The sequence below is a fragment of the Schistocerca serialis genome, unplaced genomic scaffold, assembly GCF_023864345.2.
Source record: "Schistocerca serialis cubense isolate TAMUIC-IGC-003099 unplaced genomic scaffold, iqSchSeri2.2 HiC_scaffold_849, whole genome shotgun sequence".
Classification (NCBI taxonomy): Eukaryota; Metazoa; Arthropoda; class Insecta; order Orthoptera; family Acrididae; genus Schistocerca; species Schistocerca serialis.
The window spans coordinates 12,266,525-12,286,564 of NW_026048462.1; the positions used below are offsets into that span (position 1 = coordinate 12,266,525).

Below are 20,040 nucleotides of genomic sequence, written 5' to 3' on the forward strand. Positions count from 1 at the left end.
GTTTTCGTGGTGCACTCGGCCTCGTGATGCCAATTGAGGAGCTACTCGACCGAATAGTAGCGGCTTCTGTCAAGAATACCATCATAACGACCAGGAGAGTGGTGTGCTGACCCCACGCCCCTCCTGTCCGCATCCACCGCTGAGGATGACACGGCGGTCGGATGGTCCCAATAGGCCACTCGTGGCCTGAAGGCGGAGTGCTTTTTCATTATGAAAGCATTTCCAATGCTAAATCTATGGACCTTTGGCTTCTTTGTCATAAATTAAAAAATACATATTTAATAGTTTTTGTAAATTCGACACCTAAGGGGATGAAATAGGGGATCAAAATTTTTAAGTAAATGTTTCGTTACATTAAAATAATTTTAAAACAGAATCTGTGAAAATAGGTATGTATTATGAGATGAAGCTTTCTATGGAAATGTCACCACAAGATCACAAGAAACATACTTAAAAAAAACCGTAGACTACAGCTACCAAAATCAGATTTTGATTAGAAATACAGTCGGAAAACACCATGCTTCTCTGTACTTAATAAGCGTGAAAATCTTAGAAGTCGTTGCAGTTTGTGAAAAATGTAAAAACAAAAAAGTCTGTGTGAGTGAAGCAATGGGTACTAAGCTAACAGAATGCAGCCTGAAAAATTACTGCAATTCGTCATAAGTGTCTGTTGAAGTTAGTTTGTTCCTGTTCAGTGTGCAGCATTTATTTAATGTTAATGCTGTCTTTAATACAAATTTTTAAGTCCATTAATTATTTATATAACTGTAATGTAAAATTTCCTTTCATAATGGATTAACAATACTTAAGGTTTTATTTCTTTATTATTCAAAACAGCAATTTCTAAACAGTGCCCTCAAATGAGGATGCTAGGTCTAGTTATTCAAAATTTCATGGTTCGTTAAATCATATAGATAGACAGGGAAAGGGACTTATATGAAATCTTCAAGGGTTGTCAGCCGAGTAACGTCGTCGTCTCGTAGCAAAGTTTGGATGGAATGCATCTCCATCACCTTCAGGCGAAGTGTAGGGATATCGTCGGTCGCGGGCTGATATCTCTCTTCACTCACTCTCATCTAATACTTTGCCCTCTTTGGGGAAGTGTGTGGGGGAGTTTGTAGCCTTTCGGCTTTTACTCCTCTGTGTACTAGTGTGTGATTTTATCTGTGGTTGTTTGGTGTCTGTGAAATGTGATGAATGTTCTGTATGTGTCTGGTACTTGCCTGAGGTTGGTGAGATGTTTGGTAGTATGTGGGAGGCAGCAGGATTAGGAATTGGATATTGGGATTTTCTCTTCGACTTAATCGTCGAAGATCGTCATTGGGCGTTTGTGCTAATCGTGGGACAAGTCATATCGACCTAGGGAGTGGATGAGGACGTTTCCTGATCTGGAAGAGCCTTCATAGAAGGCCCTTGCCAGATCTCGGAAACTCTCTCTCAGGAGTGGGATTTCAGCTGCGGCGTGTAGATCATAGGTAGGGAATCGGAGAGGGAGATGCAGTGCCCTCCTTAGGGCCCCATTCTGCAGCCTCTGGAGTTTATCCAGGGGCTGCCTCGCCGCGTATCCCCAGTCAGGGTATGCATATTCCATTACTGGCTGGATCAGGGCCAAATAAACGTTCACTCCTACAGAGCAGGGAAGGGAGCTGGTTGAACGCCAAGGTTCTTGGCGGTTCTGCGCCAGGGGAGTTGGGTTCCGTTTAGGTGAAGGTGGAGGAGGAGGACGGGAGGGTGGCGGCGGCGAGGAGGTTTGTGCTTACGAGCCTTCGGGTAATCAGCATAGCCTGCGTCTTTTCAGAGTTGATGGTGATGCGCCAGCGACGGGCCCAAGTTTCTGTGTCATCTAAAACCCTTTGTAACCTATGGATGACCAGGTCCCTGTTTGCATTTCTCATTTAGAAGGCTGTGTCGTCTGCGTACTGTGCGGTGTACACCAGGAAGGCCGTTGGTGTGTCTGCAGTGTACAGACTGTACAAAATGGGCACCAGGACCGATCCCTCTGACACCCCAGCGCGGATACGCCTTTTGGTGGAGGTGGCAGTTTCTACCTTGACAGAGAAGGTTGTGTTCGTGAGATAGCTTTGGATTAATTTGACTATGCTCCCAGGGAACCCTTGTATGTATAACTTGTATAGTAGCCTTTATGCCACACCGAGTCGAAGGCTTTGGCTACAGCAAGTAGCACTATTCCGCAGTAGCCTCTGTGGTTGTAGCCGTCTGTGGCTGTTTCAATCACTCTCATGATTTTTTGTGGGGCAGAAGGATTCTGGCGGAATCCGAATTGGAAAGCAGGCAGAAGTTGCTCTCTGGTAACGTTTTCCTGTATGGGCATTAGCAGGAGGCGCTCATAGATCTTGCAAGAGGCTAATCGGCCTGTAGAGTTGCGGGAATAGAGGGTCTTTCCATGGTTTGTGTATCGCGACCACTTCCGCATGTTTCCAGCAAGCTGGGAACTCACGGGAACGAGTCATGTCGTTGAAGACGCTCTCGAGGCGTGTGATCGCCGAAGGTGGGAGGCTTTTGACTAACTGATTGGTGACACTGTCATGACCAGGCACCTTTCTTGGAGGGGAGGGACCTAATTACTTTTGCCACGTCTTCGGGGCGAAAAATGTGGGTTCATCTTCTGGGTCCTCCTCAGCATTGAGGCAGACAGACAGCTGACGATGGACCAGTACTTCATGCTCTTCATCCTAGGGTTCTGCCGCTTGAAACTGTTTCTCGAAGGAGTCGGCGAGGGCGTTAACCTTTTCAGCATGGCTGTAGGCCAGACCCCACTCGCCATGGTGTGGGGGCATCCTAGAGCGTCTTTTTGTGAACTGTTTGGTTGCTTGCAATAGTATGTGATCGTCCACTTTGAGAGCTGTGAGGCGATTTTGTCATTGTTCGTTTCTGTGCTCACTGAGCGCCACCTCCCTGCAGACGATTGAGCAGCCTCCTGGTGGCCTGATTTCTGGTGATTGGTGATCTTCCACTCCTTTGCCACTATGTTCTTAAGGCGAATTTGAGCTAATAGATGTTCCGGGAGCTGGATTTGCGGAGGCAGGCCATTCCTTTGGTGGGGGGGGGGGGGGGGGTTGTATGGCTTCTCTTTCTGCCTCCAAGATGGTACCTGTTAGGACTTGTAGCGCTTGTTCTACTGTTTCGGCAGTAAGTGGTGGACCGCGAGCGTTATCAGAGGCAACAGTTTCTCGGAATTGCTCCCAGTCTGTACGGTTGTAAGACGTCTGGTACCATGGGAGTGCCACCCATTCTCCCACATCGACCTCTAAAATCACTGGGTTGTGGTCGGAGGACATTCTGTTGATTTTCCTTGCGGCCACAAACCCCACGATCCTTCTAGCAAGAGCTGTGTCTAACACGTTGTGCCTGCCTCCATTTTTTGGAAAATGTGTGGGCTCGACCTGACCCCATATTTCGAAGTGTTGGATGCGCGGTAGTGGTTGCAGTTTGGCACCTGCTCTGGAGGTTACTCTAGAATTCCTATCAGGATGTTTGGCATTGAAGTCGCCCCCTATTATGAGTTTGCGTTCAATTTGCCCTAAAGCGGTTATGTCTCCCACATTTATCTGGTCTTGTGGGGGTTGGTATATTTCAACAATTGTTAGGGGTTTGTTGGCAGTGGTTACTTCTACCGCCACTGCTTCGATTTTATTGGTAGCTCGTAAGAATACTTGGTGGTGGGGGATCCCTCTTTTTATTTATATGGCCACTCCTCCATCTTGGGTTAGCCTCTCTTTGCGGTAGCTAACGTAGTTGGGAACTGTCGCCCTTGTCCATGTGTTTTGTAGTGTTTAACTTCTTTGTGACTGGATGGGTTGATGGTGTTTAGTTTGCATTTGTGTGGGGGGTGGCCTTTGCACCCTTTGCCTGCTGTGAGTGTCTTTTGTGGAACTCACAACCTTGGTAACCCACTGTGTGGTTTGCCACACAGCGCTACATTATTTGTGGGTCAATGTGTTTCAGTGCCCAGGATATTGTGTCATGGGCCTCGGCACACTTTCTGCATCTAATCACCATGGTGCAGTGTGCGGTGATATGATTCAGGCCCTGACACATGAAACACTGCACTGTTTTTGCGGCGCAGTGGCTCAGTGGTGACAGGCACATCTAAGACCATTTTTATCTCCCGTTTGTTCTGCAAGATATCAGGCAGAGTGGCCTGAAATAGGGGCCACTTTCTATGCATGTTTCCCATTTGCTGCACCGCCTTGACAACGTACCTCTGGGCTGTCAAGTCTGTTTTGACTTCCTAGCGGGACAGTGTCTTGGTAGATCTCTGATTACAGTATTACTGTTTAGAGTTTTTGTTGTGGGAAATGTTTAGTGGGGTATGTTTCTGTTGTTGAAAAGTGTTATGACTGTGGTGTAGTCCTCTAGTGTGTGTACTGTTATTTTTATTTGGTCACCTTTGGCCTCAAAACTGCGTCCCTCGTCTTCTGTTTTTAATAACTCGAAGAGCTCCTCGTAATTCTGAGGGAACTCTGCGACAATCGGAGGGAGGTGGTGGGTGACGAGTTTCTGTGTTTGTGTTGTGTTTTGTGATGTCTCTGGCTCATCAGCCACTGCCTGAAACCTGTTCAGTGTAGGTTCAACTCCCTGGGCCACCAGAAGCCTCAGCTGGTGAAAGGTTTTCCTCAAAAGCACGAAGCCCTCCGAGTCCTGCCCAGTTACGCAGTTCCTGTCCAGGGCGATGGTTTCCTGATTCCATCCCAGGTTGACAACAGATGTTGCCGGGGGCGTAGGCTCATCAAAGGGTGTGGGAGTGGTTGGGGTTGGGGTGGTGGACCTTTTCTTAGAGTCCCTATCCTTTCAGACCTTCCTTGAAAGCCGCGAGGTGGATTTGTGCGGGTGGGATTTTAGGAATTAGGATTGGGTGGAGAGCTGGGTTGTGGCGGTGGGTTTGGGGAGAATTTCAATCTCCTAACGGGTTTTCTTCTTGTGTTTACTGAGTGATGCTATGTTATTTGGGAGGTTATTGGTGGCATTGGCAAGCAGAAGCGGACTCAGGACCAGGGGAGGAGGGGCGGGATCGCAAGTACTGACAATGTATGTCGATGTCAGCGTTTTGTGTGTTACAGCATTACAGCATTTAGTGTTCTTCCGCCATGTCCAGAGCGGAAAAGGGGGCTGCTGCCAAGCCTGCTAAGCATTTATCACAGATGCTAAAACCCTTGGTGGGTTATGGTCCAGACTATGCCATAAACGCGACAGAGTTCGAGAAGGCACTACAGGACATGCAGCCGGACAATGGAGACCTACTAGTCAGCTTCGATATGACATCCTTATTCTTATGAGTACCAACAGAAGGCTCCCTGGCTCTACTCAAAGAACGCACTGAAGAGGATATCATCAAGCACTTCCGCCATGTGCTAACCATCACCTATTGCAAAAGTGGTGGCAAGTTGTACGAACTGATAGATGGTGTAGCTATGGGCTCCCCCCCTAGCACCAGGCATAGCCGACCTACGCATGGAGCACTTCGAAAAGCTAGCACTGGACACTGCTATAAACAAGCCAAAAGCCTTGGACCCCTGGCGCGGTTCTCGGGTGCAAGACGCTATCGATTGCTCCTCTGGTTGAGGTTGGCACTATGTGCGATCGCGAGCGCCTCCTGTCGGAGGGGTTCCTAACGGGGGAGTGAGTGCGAGTACGGGAGTCTGGGGCGGACAGCAGGGGAGAACGGACATTGCGGCCGCACTCTGAGGCGACAAGAGAAGAGTTGTGCACGGCCGAGAAGGGAGCGTTGAGCAAGGCGGCAGTCAGCATCGCTTTCCGGGGGACAGAGAGTTGCGGCAGTCAGGCGAGCAGACACCAGCTCCGGGAGCAGTGCTCCAGCTTCTGGACGTGACGTGGGTCGTATTTTGGCGCAGTGTAGTTTGCTTGGCACGCATCTGCGGCTCCCTTTATGCCCCCGTGTGTTGTTCTGTCCGTATGTGCATTGAAAATGTTACGCTCCGGCTGGAACAGTGGTTTGTGCTTTACGTTCATGCACCCTGACTCATTTGTTTTGCTGCAGGCAGCTGTAATTTCAGAGTTTATTTTTTCGTCGCGATTGTCTTAGCCCGGTGGTGCCTAGTATCCGAGAACAAGACAGCTAACGTGTGACCTGTTGTTTTGGGTTTTGGAGTCCTGTTTGGGCAACCTAGTTATCACGCACACAAATGTATTGCTGCCGAGTGAGGTTAGTCCTAATATTGTGGAACTGAGCTTTCAGTGACTGGCTCGTCTGCAAATTAATTAATTTAACCTTTGAGGTGTGTTGTTTTTTTTGCTTTCAATAGTGAATTTCTTGTCATTCATTTGTGTATGTTTCGCCGTTAATGATAACTGTGAGTAAGATAGCAAGGTCTTGAAGGGCTTGCGTATCGTGACTGTATTTTGGCAACTGTTTAATTTGATTTCTTGTTTATCGGTCTGGTGAAAACTTATGCCAAGTTTACTAATTTCCGCCTGTGGTCTGGAAGTTGGTTTGAAGGTAAATCCGTTGGTAAATCTTTACTGGACCTAACTGTTAACTGATCTTGCGTTAAACTAATGCCTTTATCAAATCGTTTCTTGTGTGCTATAAATTGTAATACCATAGAAAAGGAGACAGAGCACATTCTGTGGTCGAGGTGTAGGCACGGTTGCTGCTTTGCACGTGGCGTCTTGTCACTCGCTATCATTTCCCGCGTTAGTACGGGCGGCGTGAGATTTGTTTGCTCGCGGTTGTATGGCCGCTAGTCAGCTGTTCCTGCTCCCGCTTCAGGGTGTGCCGTGTTTCGTAAGGCGTACGCCGACTTTCAGTCACTGTTACTCCTGTGTTGCTGTCTGTCGCTTACCGAGACGTAAGTCTATTTTAGCACGGTGGCCAGTGGGCCGTGACGATGTCGGTTGATGACCAGCGTTGGGGCGGTCGTCCGCTCTGAGTGGCTTCGGTCGCTTGGACTTGGCCGTTACCTTCTGGTTAAACAGATCAAACCTGTTTATTTGCTGTAAATTCCTAAGTAGTTTGTGAGAAAAGTTGTAACTCAGCTTTTCATGACTTTACACAGTTCAAGCATTTTGGTAAGGCATTTTCCTATCTATGTTTTATTGAAATGAGAATTCTTTATTGGGGTTATTCACTTGTTGAAGCTTAACACAAAATTTGTAACTTAGCTTTCATGATTTTATTTTATTTAAGCATTCTTGTAAAGCAGTCCTTTATCTACGTTTTATTGATTGGTAATTCTATATTGGGGTTATCCACTGGTTGAAGGTTATCATATGTTTATAACCAAGTTTATGTCATTGCTTAATTGAGATTTGTTAAGAGCCTTTATTGCTGGAAGATCATTAAACCTTGGGTGCTTGTAATTGTGAACACTGTTTTCTGTCTATATCGTGAGCTACCCTTCCACTTCCACAGCCAAGCTGTCCTATCAACCAGTACAGCCTTCTACAGGTACGTTGATGATACTTTGGTAGTTTGGCCACATGGCAGGGACAAACTGCTAGAGTTCCATCAATTAACACCTCAATGGTATACATGAAAATATCAAATTTACTATGGAGATGGAAGAGAACAGAAGCTTACCCTTTCTGCATATCGTGATCAGAAGAAACGTGGACGGCACGCTGGGACACCCAGTGTACAGAAAGAAAACACACACGGACCTCTATCTTAATGCCAACAGCTGCCACCACCCCGCACAATGCAATGCTGTACTCAACACCTCAGTGCTCAGGCCCAGGCCCATCTGCGATAAGGCAAATTTGCCAGTACAATTGCAACACCTCAAGGACACCTTCAAGAATAATGGCTAAAGTGAAACAAAGATAGGGAGAGCTCTGAAGACCGACAACAAGAAGAACGAAGAGAGACCGGATGAAGACGAAGCAATGGGCTCTACGTTCTTGCCATAAGCGGGTCCTCCAACGGCCAAGATCACGAGAATTCTCAAGAAACATAAAGACCGTGTTCCGCGCAGCGGGAAAAGTCAGAGACCTTCTCGGTTCAACCAGGGATCCACTAGGTCTGATGGCATCTGCGAATGTGGGATGCAATATATAGGACAGACGCAGCGTTGTATCTCACAGCGCCGCAATGAACACATCAGACATGTACACTTGGGTCAGACCAACAAATCTGCTGTGCAGGGACATAGTATTGACGAGAAGAACACCTTCGATTTCGGGGACACAAAGAAAATATGCAGGACAAACGGATTTTGGGACTCCGTAATGAAAGAGACCATAGAAATACGGTTACACAACAATCTAATCAACCGCTACAGTGGCTTGCAATCAGAGAAGAACGTTCCGTTCTACCAAGGGTTACGGACGGAGCAGAAAGAGACGGACGCTGGGACACGAACCCCGCACACGCGTGCACCCCACCACTCTCCATTCCAGGCGCATCGGGCGATTCCGCGGGCGCGTGATTGGCCGGCGGCGGGAAGCGGGGAGAGGTCCAGCAGAAATATTAGCCCGAGTCCGACGATATCCACCTGCTGGTCGTGATACAATCAAAATTAAAGTACGCACACTTGAGCACTACACATCAATCAAAACACTTCTCGACATCAAAAACATACCCCACTACACATTCCCCACAACGAAGGCACGAAACAAGAACATTGTGATCACAGACCTAGATCAAAACAGACTTGACTGCCCAGGGGTACGTCGTCAAGGCGGTCCAGCAGATGGGCAACATAGGAAGTAAATGACCCCTGTACCAGGTCACACTGCCAGATATCCCGCAAAACAAAAGGGAAATAAAGCTGATCCTGGCTCTCCCTGTTACCACTGAACCACTGTGCCGCAAAAACAAGATGGTGCAGTGCTTCAGGTGTCGGGGTCTTAATCATATTGCAGCACACTGCTACACAGCAGTAAGGTGTGGAGAATGTGTCGACGCCCATGACACAAGGACATGCACAATAAAACACATGGACCCACAAGTAAGGTGCGTGCTGTGTGGTAAGAACCACACAGTGGGTTACCAAGGTTGTGAGGTCCACAAAAGACACTCACAGCAGGCAAAGGGCGCCAAAGCCGACCTTCCCATACATGCAAACAAAACACCACCAACCCATCCAGCCATACAAGAAAACAAAACACGACAACACACACGGACAAGGCCTCTGTAAAACCAAGACCGGACACACCAACGACAACTTACGCGGAAGTGGTATCTCCTTCGAGAAGCCTTGGAAACGTAGCCTCATCACCACAACACCAGTCACCATCACAAGAACAACACTGGCAAACACACAGCAGCAACGACCAGGTACAGCATGACAGAGAAAGCTCTAGCGAACCCCACATACAGCCCACACCCTCAGATCAAGTGTTAGGCATAATGGTGCAGACCATGAATCTCGTCATGGAAATGATGTAGGAATTCAAGGAAGCCCAGAAGCAGAACACACAGATCCTCGTTGCCCTTCAGGCAGCAGTCCAACAGTCGCTCCCCTCTGCGACTTCCTCAGTAGTTTCAAAACCCCATCATTAATTGAAAGCCAAACATCCAAGGCCTGACAATGTGCGTCTTTAACGCAGACGGCATTGTTAATGAAGAGGTCGAGTTCAGGGAACTCATGAAGGAGTTCTCCATTGACATATGCATGATGGGGGAAGCCCACCTAAAACCGTGAATAAAAGCGACAGTCCTCAACTATGTTAACTATCGCAAAGACAGACCAACCCAAGGCGGAAGAGTAGCTATACAAATAAAAAGAGGGATACCCCACCACCAGATATTCGTACCAGGTACCAATAAAATCGAACCACTGCCACCTGACCCCTAACAATTGTTGCAGTCTACCGACCCCCCCCCCCCCACGCGCCGGCCGCGGTGGTCTAGCGGTTCTAGGCGCGCAGTCCGGAACCGCGCGACTGCTACGGTCGCAGGTTCGAATCCTGCCTCTGGCATGGATGTGTGTGATGTCCTTAGGTTATTTAGGTTTAAGTAGTTCTAAGTTCTAGGGGACTGATGACCACAGATGTTAAGTCCCATAGTGCTCAGAACCACCACCTACCGACCCCCAGATGACCAAATAGATGAGGCAGACATAGCTGCTCTAGGGCAAATTGAAAGCAAAATCGTAATATGGGGAGACTTCAATGCCAAACACCCTGATTGGAATTCTAGAGTACCCTCCAAACTGCAACAACTAGCGCGCACCCACCGCTTCGAAACATGGGGTCCAGTCGAGCCCACACATTTTCCAATAAATGGAGGCAGGCCCGACGTGTTAAACTCTGCGATCCTCCTAGTGACAGCTATGTCTGTGGCCGCAAGGACAACCAACAGAATGTCCTCCGAAAACAACCCAGCGATTCTAGGGGTCGATGTGGGAGAATGGGTAGCACTCCCACGGTACCAAACGTCTTACAAACGTACAGACTTGGAGCAATACCAAGAAACCGTCGTCTCTGATATCGCTTGCGCTCCGCCACCTACTGCCAAAACAGTAGAACAAGTGCACCATCTTGCAGGCAGCGGAAGAGGCCACCACTCCACAAAGGGATGGCTCACCGCCGCAAGTACAGCTCAAATTCGAAATAAGAACAGAGTGGCATAAGAGTGGAAGATCACCAGAAATCAGGCCACCAGGAGGCTGCTCAATCGTCTACAGAGAGAACTGAAGGTACCGCTCAATGAGCACAGAAACCAGCAATGGCAAAACCGCCTCACAGCTCTCAAAGTGGACGATCATACACTATGGCAAGCAAGCAAACAGTTCAAACAAAGACGCGCTAGGATGCCGCCACTGCACGGCGAGCGGTGTCTGGTCTACAGCCATGCTGGGAAGGCCAACGCCCTCGCCGACACCTTCGAGCAGCAGTTTCAAGCGGCAGAACCCGAGGATGAAGAGTATGAAGAGGTAGTCAGTCGTCAACTGGCTGTCTTCGTTAATACTTAGGAGGACCCAGCGGACGAACCCATACTTTTTGCCCCCAAGGACGTGGCAAGAGTAATTAGGCCCCTCCCTACAAAAAAGGCGCCAGGGCACTACAGTGTCACTAATCAGTTAGTCAAAAATCTCCCACCCACAGCGATCACACACCTCGCAAACGTCCAGAACGAGATTACTCGTTCCCGCGACTTCCCGGCCTGCTGCAAACATGCAGAAGTGGTCGCGATACACAAACCAGGGAAAGACCCTCTATCCCAACAGCACTACAGGCCGATTAGCCTCTTGCCAACTTTCAGCAAGATCTATCAGCGCCTCCTGCTAAGACCCATACAAGAACACACTACCAGAGAGCAAATTCTGCCGGATTACTAATTCGGGTTCCGGCAGAACCACTCTGCCCCACAACAGGTCATGAGAATGGTTGAATCAGCCACAGAGGGCTTCAACCACAGAGGCTACTGCGGGATTGTGCTACTAGATGTAGCCAAAGCCTTTGACTCAGTATGGCATACAGGGCTACTCTACTAGTTGTACAACAAGGGTTTCCCAGGAGTACAGCTGATCAAAAGCTATCTCACGAATAGAACTTTCTCCGTCAAAGTAGAAACAGCCATCTCCACCAAAAGGTGTATTCGTGCTGAGGTGCCACAGGGATCGATCCTGGGGCCCATCTTGTACAGTCTGTTCACTCCGGACACAGCAACGGTCCCCCTGGTGAACAATGCACAGTATGCGGACGACTCAGCCTTCTACACGAGAAATGCGAACAAGGACCTGGTCATTCGTAGGCTACAAAGGTTTTTAGACGATACAGAAACCTGGGTCCGTCGCTGGCGCATTACCAGGCTATGCAGATTACCCGCAGGCTTGGAAGGCGCGAAACTCCTCAACGTCCCCCCTCCACCTTCACCTAAACGGAACCCAACTCCCCTGGCGCAGAACCGCCAAGTACCTTGTCGTAACCATGGACTCTCGTCTTACGTACAAACCCCACATAGACGAGGTACACAGGAAGGTCTGCGCCAGAATGTCCATCCAATACCCAATCCTGAACTCAACCAGCTCCCTTCCCTGCCCAGTAGGAGTAAATGTGTACCAGGCCCTGATCCGGCCAGTAATGGAATATGCGTGCCCTGTCTGGGGATATGCGGCAAAGCAGCACCTGGACAAACTCCAGAGGCTGCAGAACCGCGCACTCAGGAGGGCATTGCATTTACTTCTTGGATTCCCCATAGATCATCTGCAGACCACAGCCAAAATCCAACTCCTGATAGAGCGTTTCCAAGATCTATGAAGGGCCTTCTATGAGGGTTCTTCCAGATCAGGAAACGCCCTCATCCACGCCCTTGGTCGGTATGACATGTCTCGCGACAAACACAAGCGCCCCATAACGATCTTCGACGATTAAGTCGAAGAGAAAATCCCAATATCCAATCCCTAATCCTGCTCCTTCCCATATAACACCAAACATCTCGCCAATACCAAACAGACAGGACAGTCATCACATTTCACAGACACAAATAATAATAAAAATAATAATAACTTCAGATATAAGCACACACACGTACACAGGGGAGTAGAAACCGAAAGGCTACAAACTCCCCCTCACTCTTCCCCAGAGAGGAGAAAGTAAATGATGAGAGCAGCAGATATCCCAACATTCCCGCTCAGGCTCCGGAGGTGAGCTGTTGCTGCTCGAGACACGGATCGCTGCTGTCGCTGTTGCTCCTCGAGATGTCGGGACGCGGAAGAGGACGCAAAGCTGCAGCCCTGGCGGAGTTGCAGCTCACGCTAGCAGGAACGTCCGGCAACCAGAAGATGAAGTCCGTAGCGCAGTGCTTTCACTGCCAAAAGCTGGGCCACGTCGCCAAGCACAGCAGCGGTTCAGTCGCGTGCCTGAAGTGTGCGCAAGCACATGACACACGTAACTGCAAGAAGGAGAAGAGTACTCCTTGTACCTGCGTCGACTGTGGCGGTCCACACGTGACGAACGCCCGTTCCTGCGCCTACAAGAGGATTTGGCGCGGACTGGACAAGAAGACGATGCAGAAGCAAGTGACCACCACACATGAAGAGGGGGTCTCTTGTACAGAAGAAGACGTCTCCAGGCGTCTAAAGGACGCTGTACAAGAAGCCATGTCCGCCTTCAAATCCGCCATGGCGCAAGAGAGGGCGGCCAAGTTGGCGGAACTGGGCGAGGCTCGGCGTCAGATTGCTGTGCTGACACAGGCACTTCGCTCAGCCAAAGAAGACTCCTCCACCAGAGAAGACATCGCCACCCAGACTGTAGGGAAGCAGCCTTCTCACTCCGTATAAAATTCACATCAGTCTTTCCATTGTGTGCCAGTCTAGTCCGCTGTAACTAGCTCCGACGTCATAGATGTTGCGCAATACTTTTAAAATCAAGTAAATAACCTGAAACGTTTCTAGCATGTCAGGAATAATACTCAATCAATATGTGTTGAATATCAGTTAAATAACTTTAACCATTTTCGAAATTTGGATGTTTCTCTCTAAAAATCATTGGCTCAACAGAAAAGAGCTAGAGACTTAAAAATTTATATTTAGATTCCTTTTTCATAATAATTTAATAGAAACAATCTTCTGGATCTCACAAATTAAGATTTTAGTTGAAATTCAATATTTTCTGGTTTTTGTCTTAAAAATTAAAGAAGCAAGATAGATTAAGTAGGCTAATAAATAAGGCTAGGATGTTTATATTTAAGTAGAATGGAGATCCGTTATAATCATAAAGATGAGAGAAGTTTCAATTGAATAACTATAAAACTATAGTGATAGTGTATCTCCAAAGGGCAAGTTCAGAGCACGTCTACTGCGTGTAGTGTAATTAAATTAATTCTCTCGCCCAAAATATTTGCCTTAGCCACATCAGACTTTTATTATGATTACTTCCCTGTGTGCTGAATGCACATTTAAATTGAGAGCTTCATCAGCCATGAGCAAAGGAAGCGATGATTTATTCAATAACTTAATGTGGTGCATTACTAGCCCAGCGGCTAGTCGGGAGAACCGATTTGATCAGGCATTCCCTTAGCCATCCGCACCGCGGCTTTATATATAAGAACGCTGCGCGAGGAACAAAGGCCCCAGTTCTCTCCAGACGATGAATAGCACCCCATGTGTGTCGCGAGTCGCGTCGCGTCGTTATCATTGCGATAAACAGCCTCGGATGCCGTATTAAGTTACTCGGGATACGCGTAACCATGAAATCATTTTCGAGTGAAGTGTTAATTCTGGGATGACTTTAATTATCTACCTTCAGTTTGCGTATGTCGTATTTTCACGTGCCGTCGCGGGACAAACATTCTATCATTTATTTAGGGTGGCGTTTGAGAACATTATCATCAAATTATGGCGAGCGTTACCTAAACATTTAATTTGGACAGTTATTGTTTCATCAGCGCATTAGGCTCTGAACTGCTCTGTTAGTCAGATTGTATGGATTCTTTTTTTTTCATCTGTGACTTTCAGAATATAGCAAAGGTTTTTTTACGATCGTTTTTTGATTATGAATCCCAGACAATTTCCTAATTCCTTAGATCATTAAGCTGTAGCTATAAGTGTATTTCTCAGATGAAGTGGGCACTAGGAATTCTAATTACAGGCTTCACATTTTGCTAATCACTTTCCGGTTGCCAATATTGTAGTTAGAGAGCCGGTGTTAAGAACGGCAAAAGACAGCATAAATAATAGGAACATTTAACAACAATATACCCACCCGCCGCCCCACATATGTTGTTAAACGGCAGGGAATTGCATAATTTCTACAATACAAACAACTCTACATTTATATAAACAACATTAATTTCCACCAGCCGTCCCACATATGGTGCATCGGCCGGGAATTGCATCTTTTCTACATTACAATTCTACATTATTAAATAACAACATTAATTTCCACCAGCCGCCCCACATATGGTGCATCGCCCAGGAAAAAACTGAGTAAAAGTGAAAGTGATATTTAAATATTCGGATTCGCGAGTGAAATGCGATGCGCAACTGAGTAATAGAACAGTGAAAGTGTTACGTGTGCATGTGGACGACGCAATTGGATTAACAACGCGTCTGGATTGACGGAGCTGGCACTGAGTCTAGCGGCGCTGCCGGCATCGCGAGAAGCCAGTTTCGCCTCACCGCAGTCGTCCGCTGGAGCAACCGGAGCCGCGCCTGTAGTTGCGGGCCACGCAAACACACAGCAGCCGTCGAAGTGCCGTCTGTAGTTCAACGCACTGTGTCGCATCAGTAATCCTGGTACGCCACGCCGGCAACGCCATAAGTCGTGCAGAAAGAACTAAGTTAAGTGAAAAGCTGTTAAAAATTTAATAACCTGCCAAGGTTAAAGTTAAATCAGAACCTATGTCTGTTGAAGGAACTGTAAATCCAGACAAAGGTTCAAGTGTAAATATGCATGAAAGTGGTAATGTTAAAGTGAAATATGAAGTATTGTCTCCTGACAGTAGTGTGAAAAGGGGCAATTATTCAATAATAGAGACCCCTGTAGTAAAGCAGAAATCAGAAATTGTTAATTTATTGGATGATAGTTTACCTGGTGAGTTCAAAACGAAACAGTCAACAAAGATGGTAGAGTTTAAAAAAGATAAGTTAGATATGACTGATCAATCAGAAGTTTCATTTAGTTTTGATGATTCTGGTATTGGAGCTAGTTTTTCGTCACCTGAGTGTGATAAAAAGCCAGCTAGTGAGCATCCCAGAGATACTGAGGCTATGGATTTAAATGTAATATTACAAGCAATAGCTGCCAGTAATGCTAGAATGACAGCTGAATTAAAGTCTGAAATAAGTGAACCGGTCAACAGCAGTAATGCTGAATTAAAGTCTGAGATTGTGGCCATCCAAACGAATTTTAATAAACGGTTTGAGGCAATGGACAATAAATTAGAATCAAATAATGCTGAATTAAAGTATGAGATTGTGGCCAGCCAAACTAATTTTAATAAACAATTGGAGGTAACGGGCGATACCTTCAAGGCTGGTTGCAATAAGTTGAAAGAGGATCTGGGCAGTTTGAATTATAAAATTGATTACATCATGAGGATATTAAGAAAAAGGTTGCTCAACAATTTTCTGAAATGTATGAAACAGTGAAATCCGAAGATGCTGAGGTTCGCAAAGACTTCCAAATGGAAGATGCGAAGCTGGAGCACAAGTTAACAGAAAAGATCGAGGCGAAATCTGAACTGTGCTCAGATAGGTTTAAATATGTTAATATAAAAGTAAACTTATGTCAAGCAGAAGTAAATGCAATCAAAACTGACACTACTCATATTGTGCAAAGAGTAAATAATGTTGAAATGAGAGTAGAAAATTTAGTACTAACATTGCTAACATTGAGAATAAAGTAGCTTCAGTAACTTCTGGTAATGGTAGTATACAACAAGTTGTAGCTGCAAACGCCGCTTTTATCGGGTGTCGGCAGTTCTTGCGGTTCGATCCAGATAAAAATATCCACCCGCTAGATTTCTGGAACGATTTTGAAAATGTGATTCCACCAACTTGGTCTGAACCAGAGAAAATCTCATTTATTAAAAGCCATTTAGCAGGTGACGCCATGTGTTGGTCAGCTGATGTTATGTTGAAGTGTAAAACACTAGCGGAATTTAAAAACAGCTTTCATTAATGAGTATTGGTATAGTAATAAGCAAAATGAACTTTTGAGAGAATTTTGGAGTGGAAAACGCTTCAATGCAGGTAAGGAATCTATTAAAGAGTTTGCTAGGTCATGGATTTCACGTTTGTCACATTTGGCAGAAAAGTTAAAACCTGAAATGATAATACTAGGTCTTGAAGCCAAACTGCCATTGTATTGGCAAACTAAAATTATATCTGCCCTTAGAGACAATCTGGATCGTTTTATTGAATATTTGGAACGTGTAGAGCGTGTGGCTGCCAATGAGGAGCAAGCACGTAATAACAGAAATGCTAATAACACTAGTAGTAATTTTAAGAACGATCAGAATGGCAATGTAAACATCAGAACAGTAGGTTTTCGCCATCCTAAGAGATGTAGAAATTGGAGAAATAATTATCAGAACCAACAATGGAATCCAAATGATAGTAATTTTGTTCCGAACAAAATTATGCAGGTAAACAACAGTACGGAAAGCAATGCTGTGCCAGTTAACTATAATGAAAATAAAGGAAACAGTAGTACACCGAGGCAGGAGAACTAGTTCCCGTCTATGAGGACACTGGCGCTCACCAGGTGGTTACTTTTCCTAAGCCAGTAGTTACGGGAATTGGTAAGACAGATCAGAATACTCAGACTGAACATGTCGATGATGGGTCGGTAGCATCTAAGAATACAGCAGAAATCTTAGATCACTCGCAGTATATGACAGATACCGTGTTAGAGACACTTTCTAAGTGGGAAGAGAAAGAGAAGGCGCAGCTGTGTAATGGTAGGGAAGAGCTACAAAATACTGAATTGTCAGGTGAAGAAGCAGAAGAAATTCATGCTTATATTTACGATGAGGATGATGTGCTCTTATCTAAAGTGCCTGTGCAGGATGTTGATACTGTACTAATAGATTTAGGACAGGAGGTAAGTGAGAATGTAGAGGGTAGCCTGTTGGGGGTCGATGAACCCAGTAGCTGTGATGAGTTGTCACTGGAGAAGGAACCCAACGATAATAGTACAAGTGGTTTAGCTGTAATTAGTGTTATGCCTGGTCTGAAGGCGCAGAATCGCTCAGACTACAGTAATTTGGGTCTTGTTCAGCAAACTAAATGAATGAAGTCGTGCGGTGTTTCGATTTGAAATTAATAGATCGACTGGAAAAGGCAGCTGAAAATGTAATTCAGGAAACCCCTACACACTGTGACCTAAATGTAATGAAGACAGTTGTCGATCTCTTTAGTTGGGGACAAATCAAAAAGGAACTATTGGATCAATTTGAGGAACCACCTGTACAAACTAGAATAAGCCACCCTATAATAATAGTGAATATGTTGGGTATCAATGTACGTTGTCTCTTAGACATTCGAAGTGAGGTGAGTGCGATATCTCAGTCCTTCTTTGATGCATTACCTGGTAAAGACAAGCTTACAGTAATGAGGGTATCAGGACAAAGAATAATTGGTGCTACTGGCAAGGTGTCAAAAACGGTAAAACAAGAAACTTTGCTGCCCTTTAACATTAATGGTAATTCAATTGATCATCCATGCTTAATTGTAAATAATCTCAGTATTGAGGTTTAATTGGAATAGATTTCTTGTCGAAATAAGAGAGTATTGTTGACTTTGACAGAAGCCAGTTAAAAATGGTCTTACCGATAACTGGAGTAATTACAGTATCTTTTAGTGATAAACATGTAGTAACTAATGATGAAACTTGGGAGCTGCCTATACAAGTTCTGAAATATGGGAGATATTGGGACGAAGATGTTAATCTTAGGAAATACCAAGGACTTTTCAGGATCATAGTAAAACCACATGCCAAGGAATATAGGCTAGAGTACCCTAAAAGTAAAAAGGTATTAGGTCTCAGGAACGTGATCGACCCAAAGAAGTTCATAGGTAGTGAATGAATTCTGTAGGGAGGAGGTTGTTCTGTAACCTCTACACAGTGTGGCAGCTGTGCAGTCCCAGCTGTGTGAGATCTTCTTTCCTTTTCAGATCTCACTCATTCTTCATCTTTTCTATCCACCTAAAATTTCTACCTCTTCTTTCCAACACATTAAATTTTCCGTTATGACTATCAAGCCAGCATTAAACTAATGAATTCTGTAGGGAAGAGGTTGTTCTGTAACCTCTACACAGTGTGGCAGCTGTGCAGTCCCAGCTGTGTGATATCTTCTTTCCATTTCAGGTCTCACTCATTCTATTAACTTTCCTATTTATAAAAATGTTGACCCTTTCTTTCTAATACGAAAATTTTCTGAAACTAATGAATTCCGTAGGGAGGAGGTTGTTCTGTAACCTCTACACAGTGTGGCAGCTGTGCAGTCCCAGCTGTATGAGATCTTCTTTCCATTCCAGGTCTCACTCATTCTTCATCTTTCCTATCCACAAAAATTTCGACCCCTTCTTTCCAATATGAAAATTTTTTGAAACCCATGAATTCTATAACGAGGAGGTTGTTCTGTAACCTCTACACAGTGTGGCAGCTGTGCAGTCCCAGCTGTGTGAGATCTACTTTCCTTTTCAGGTCTCACTCATTCTTCATCTTTCCTATCCAACAAAATTTCGGCTGTTACTTTCAAATACTAAAATGTTCCGTCATAACTATCACGCCATGAGTTCTGTAACTATTCTATCCACCGATTAGTGAAGAAATATACCTAATGTAACAAACCTAACAAACAACAGAGAAGTATGATGTAATTAAGATACAATGTATTTGAGTAACAAGTATGTATAGAACCCTGGTAATATTATAAGTACGAAGTTTATTGGAAATGGTCCACCTACAGTAATTTAAAAAGATGTAGAAATTCGTGTTCAAGCAGGATCTGCAGTGGCAGTGAAACCTATTGTATGCTGTAGAGCTAATTAATTAATAGTAAAATAGATTACTTAGTGTTATGAAAAATATACAGATACGTTGTAAGAATAAACTCACCTTGTGTAGCAAGGAATGGCAGTGTAATAGAATTGAACAGTGTTTGTGGTTGAGACGTGAAGGACACTCCTTTGAAATATTTATAAGGTTGGAGCTGGCCGTTATTTGGTGTAGTGTGTGACAGGACACACCTACACGTATTGAGGTTATGAGTTGGAGGCGTGAATGCGACCATAGGTACCCTTATGTTAGATGAGACAGAGCAGCTCATGGTGTCCTATAGGTTTAAGGAATTTAGCATTACGCTCGTCCATAATTACTTAATGCACTTTAGTGGTAGGTCGAGAGGGACCACCTGTGGTTTCAGCGTCCGATCGAGTGGAAATGGATTGCCACGTGAGCAAACTGATCAGCTGCAATACACTATAGATATGAAATAAATGTGCTATCCTATGCTTTAAAATGTTAATAGAGTGAGTGTTAAATAAGAACATACACTAGCCACATAATTGAATAAGATAATGGCAGACGTGAAACACTATTTATAGCTCTGCATAAATACACTTCGACGAAGTAAGTACATAATTGCAGATGTGGAACTGACAC

General features: G+C 45.4%; 1 protein-coding gene across 1 annotated transcript in view; it reads left to right on the forward strand.

The window, feature by feature from the left end:
- Window positions 1–12,626: 12,626 nt before the first annotated feature.
- LOC126452319 (collagen alpha-1(I) chain-like) overlaps window positions 12,627–20,040 on the forward strand; it is a 77,774-nt gene continuing 70,360 nt past the window's right edge. The window contains exon 1 of the mRNA XM_050091062.1: window positions 12,627–13,202. Within this exon, the coding sequence (XP_049947019.1) occupies window positions 12,627–13,202 (576 nt within the window). The remainder of the gene's footprint in view (window positions 13,203–20,040) is intronic.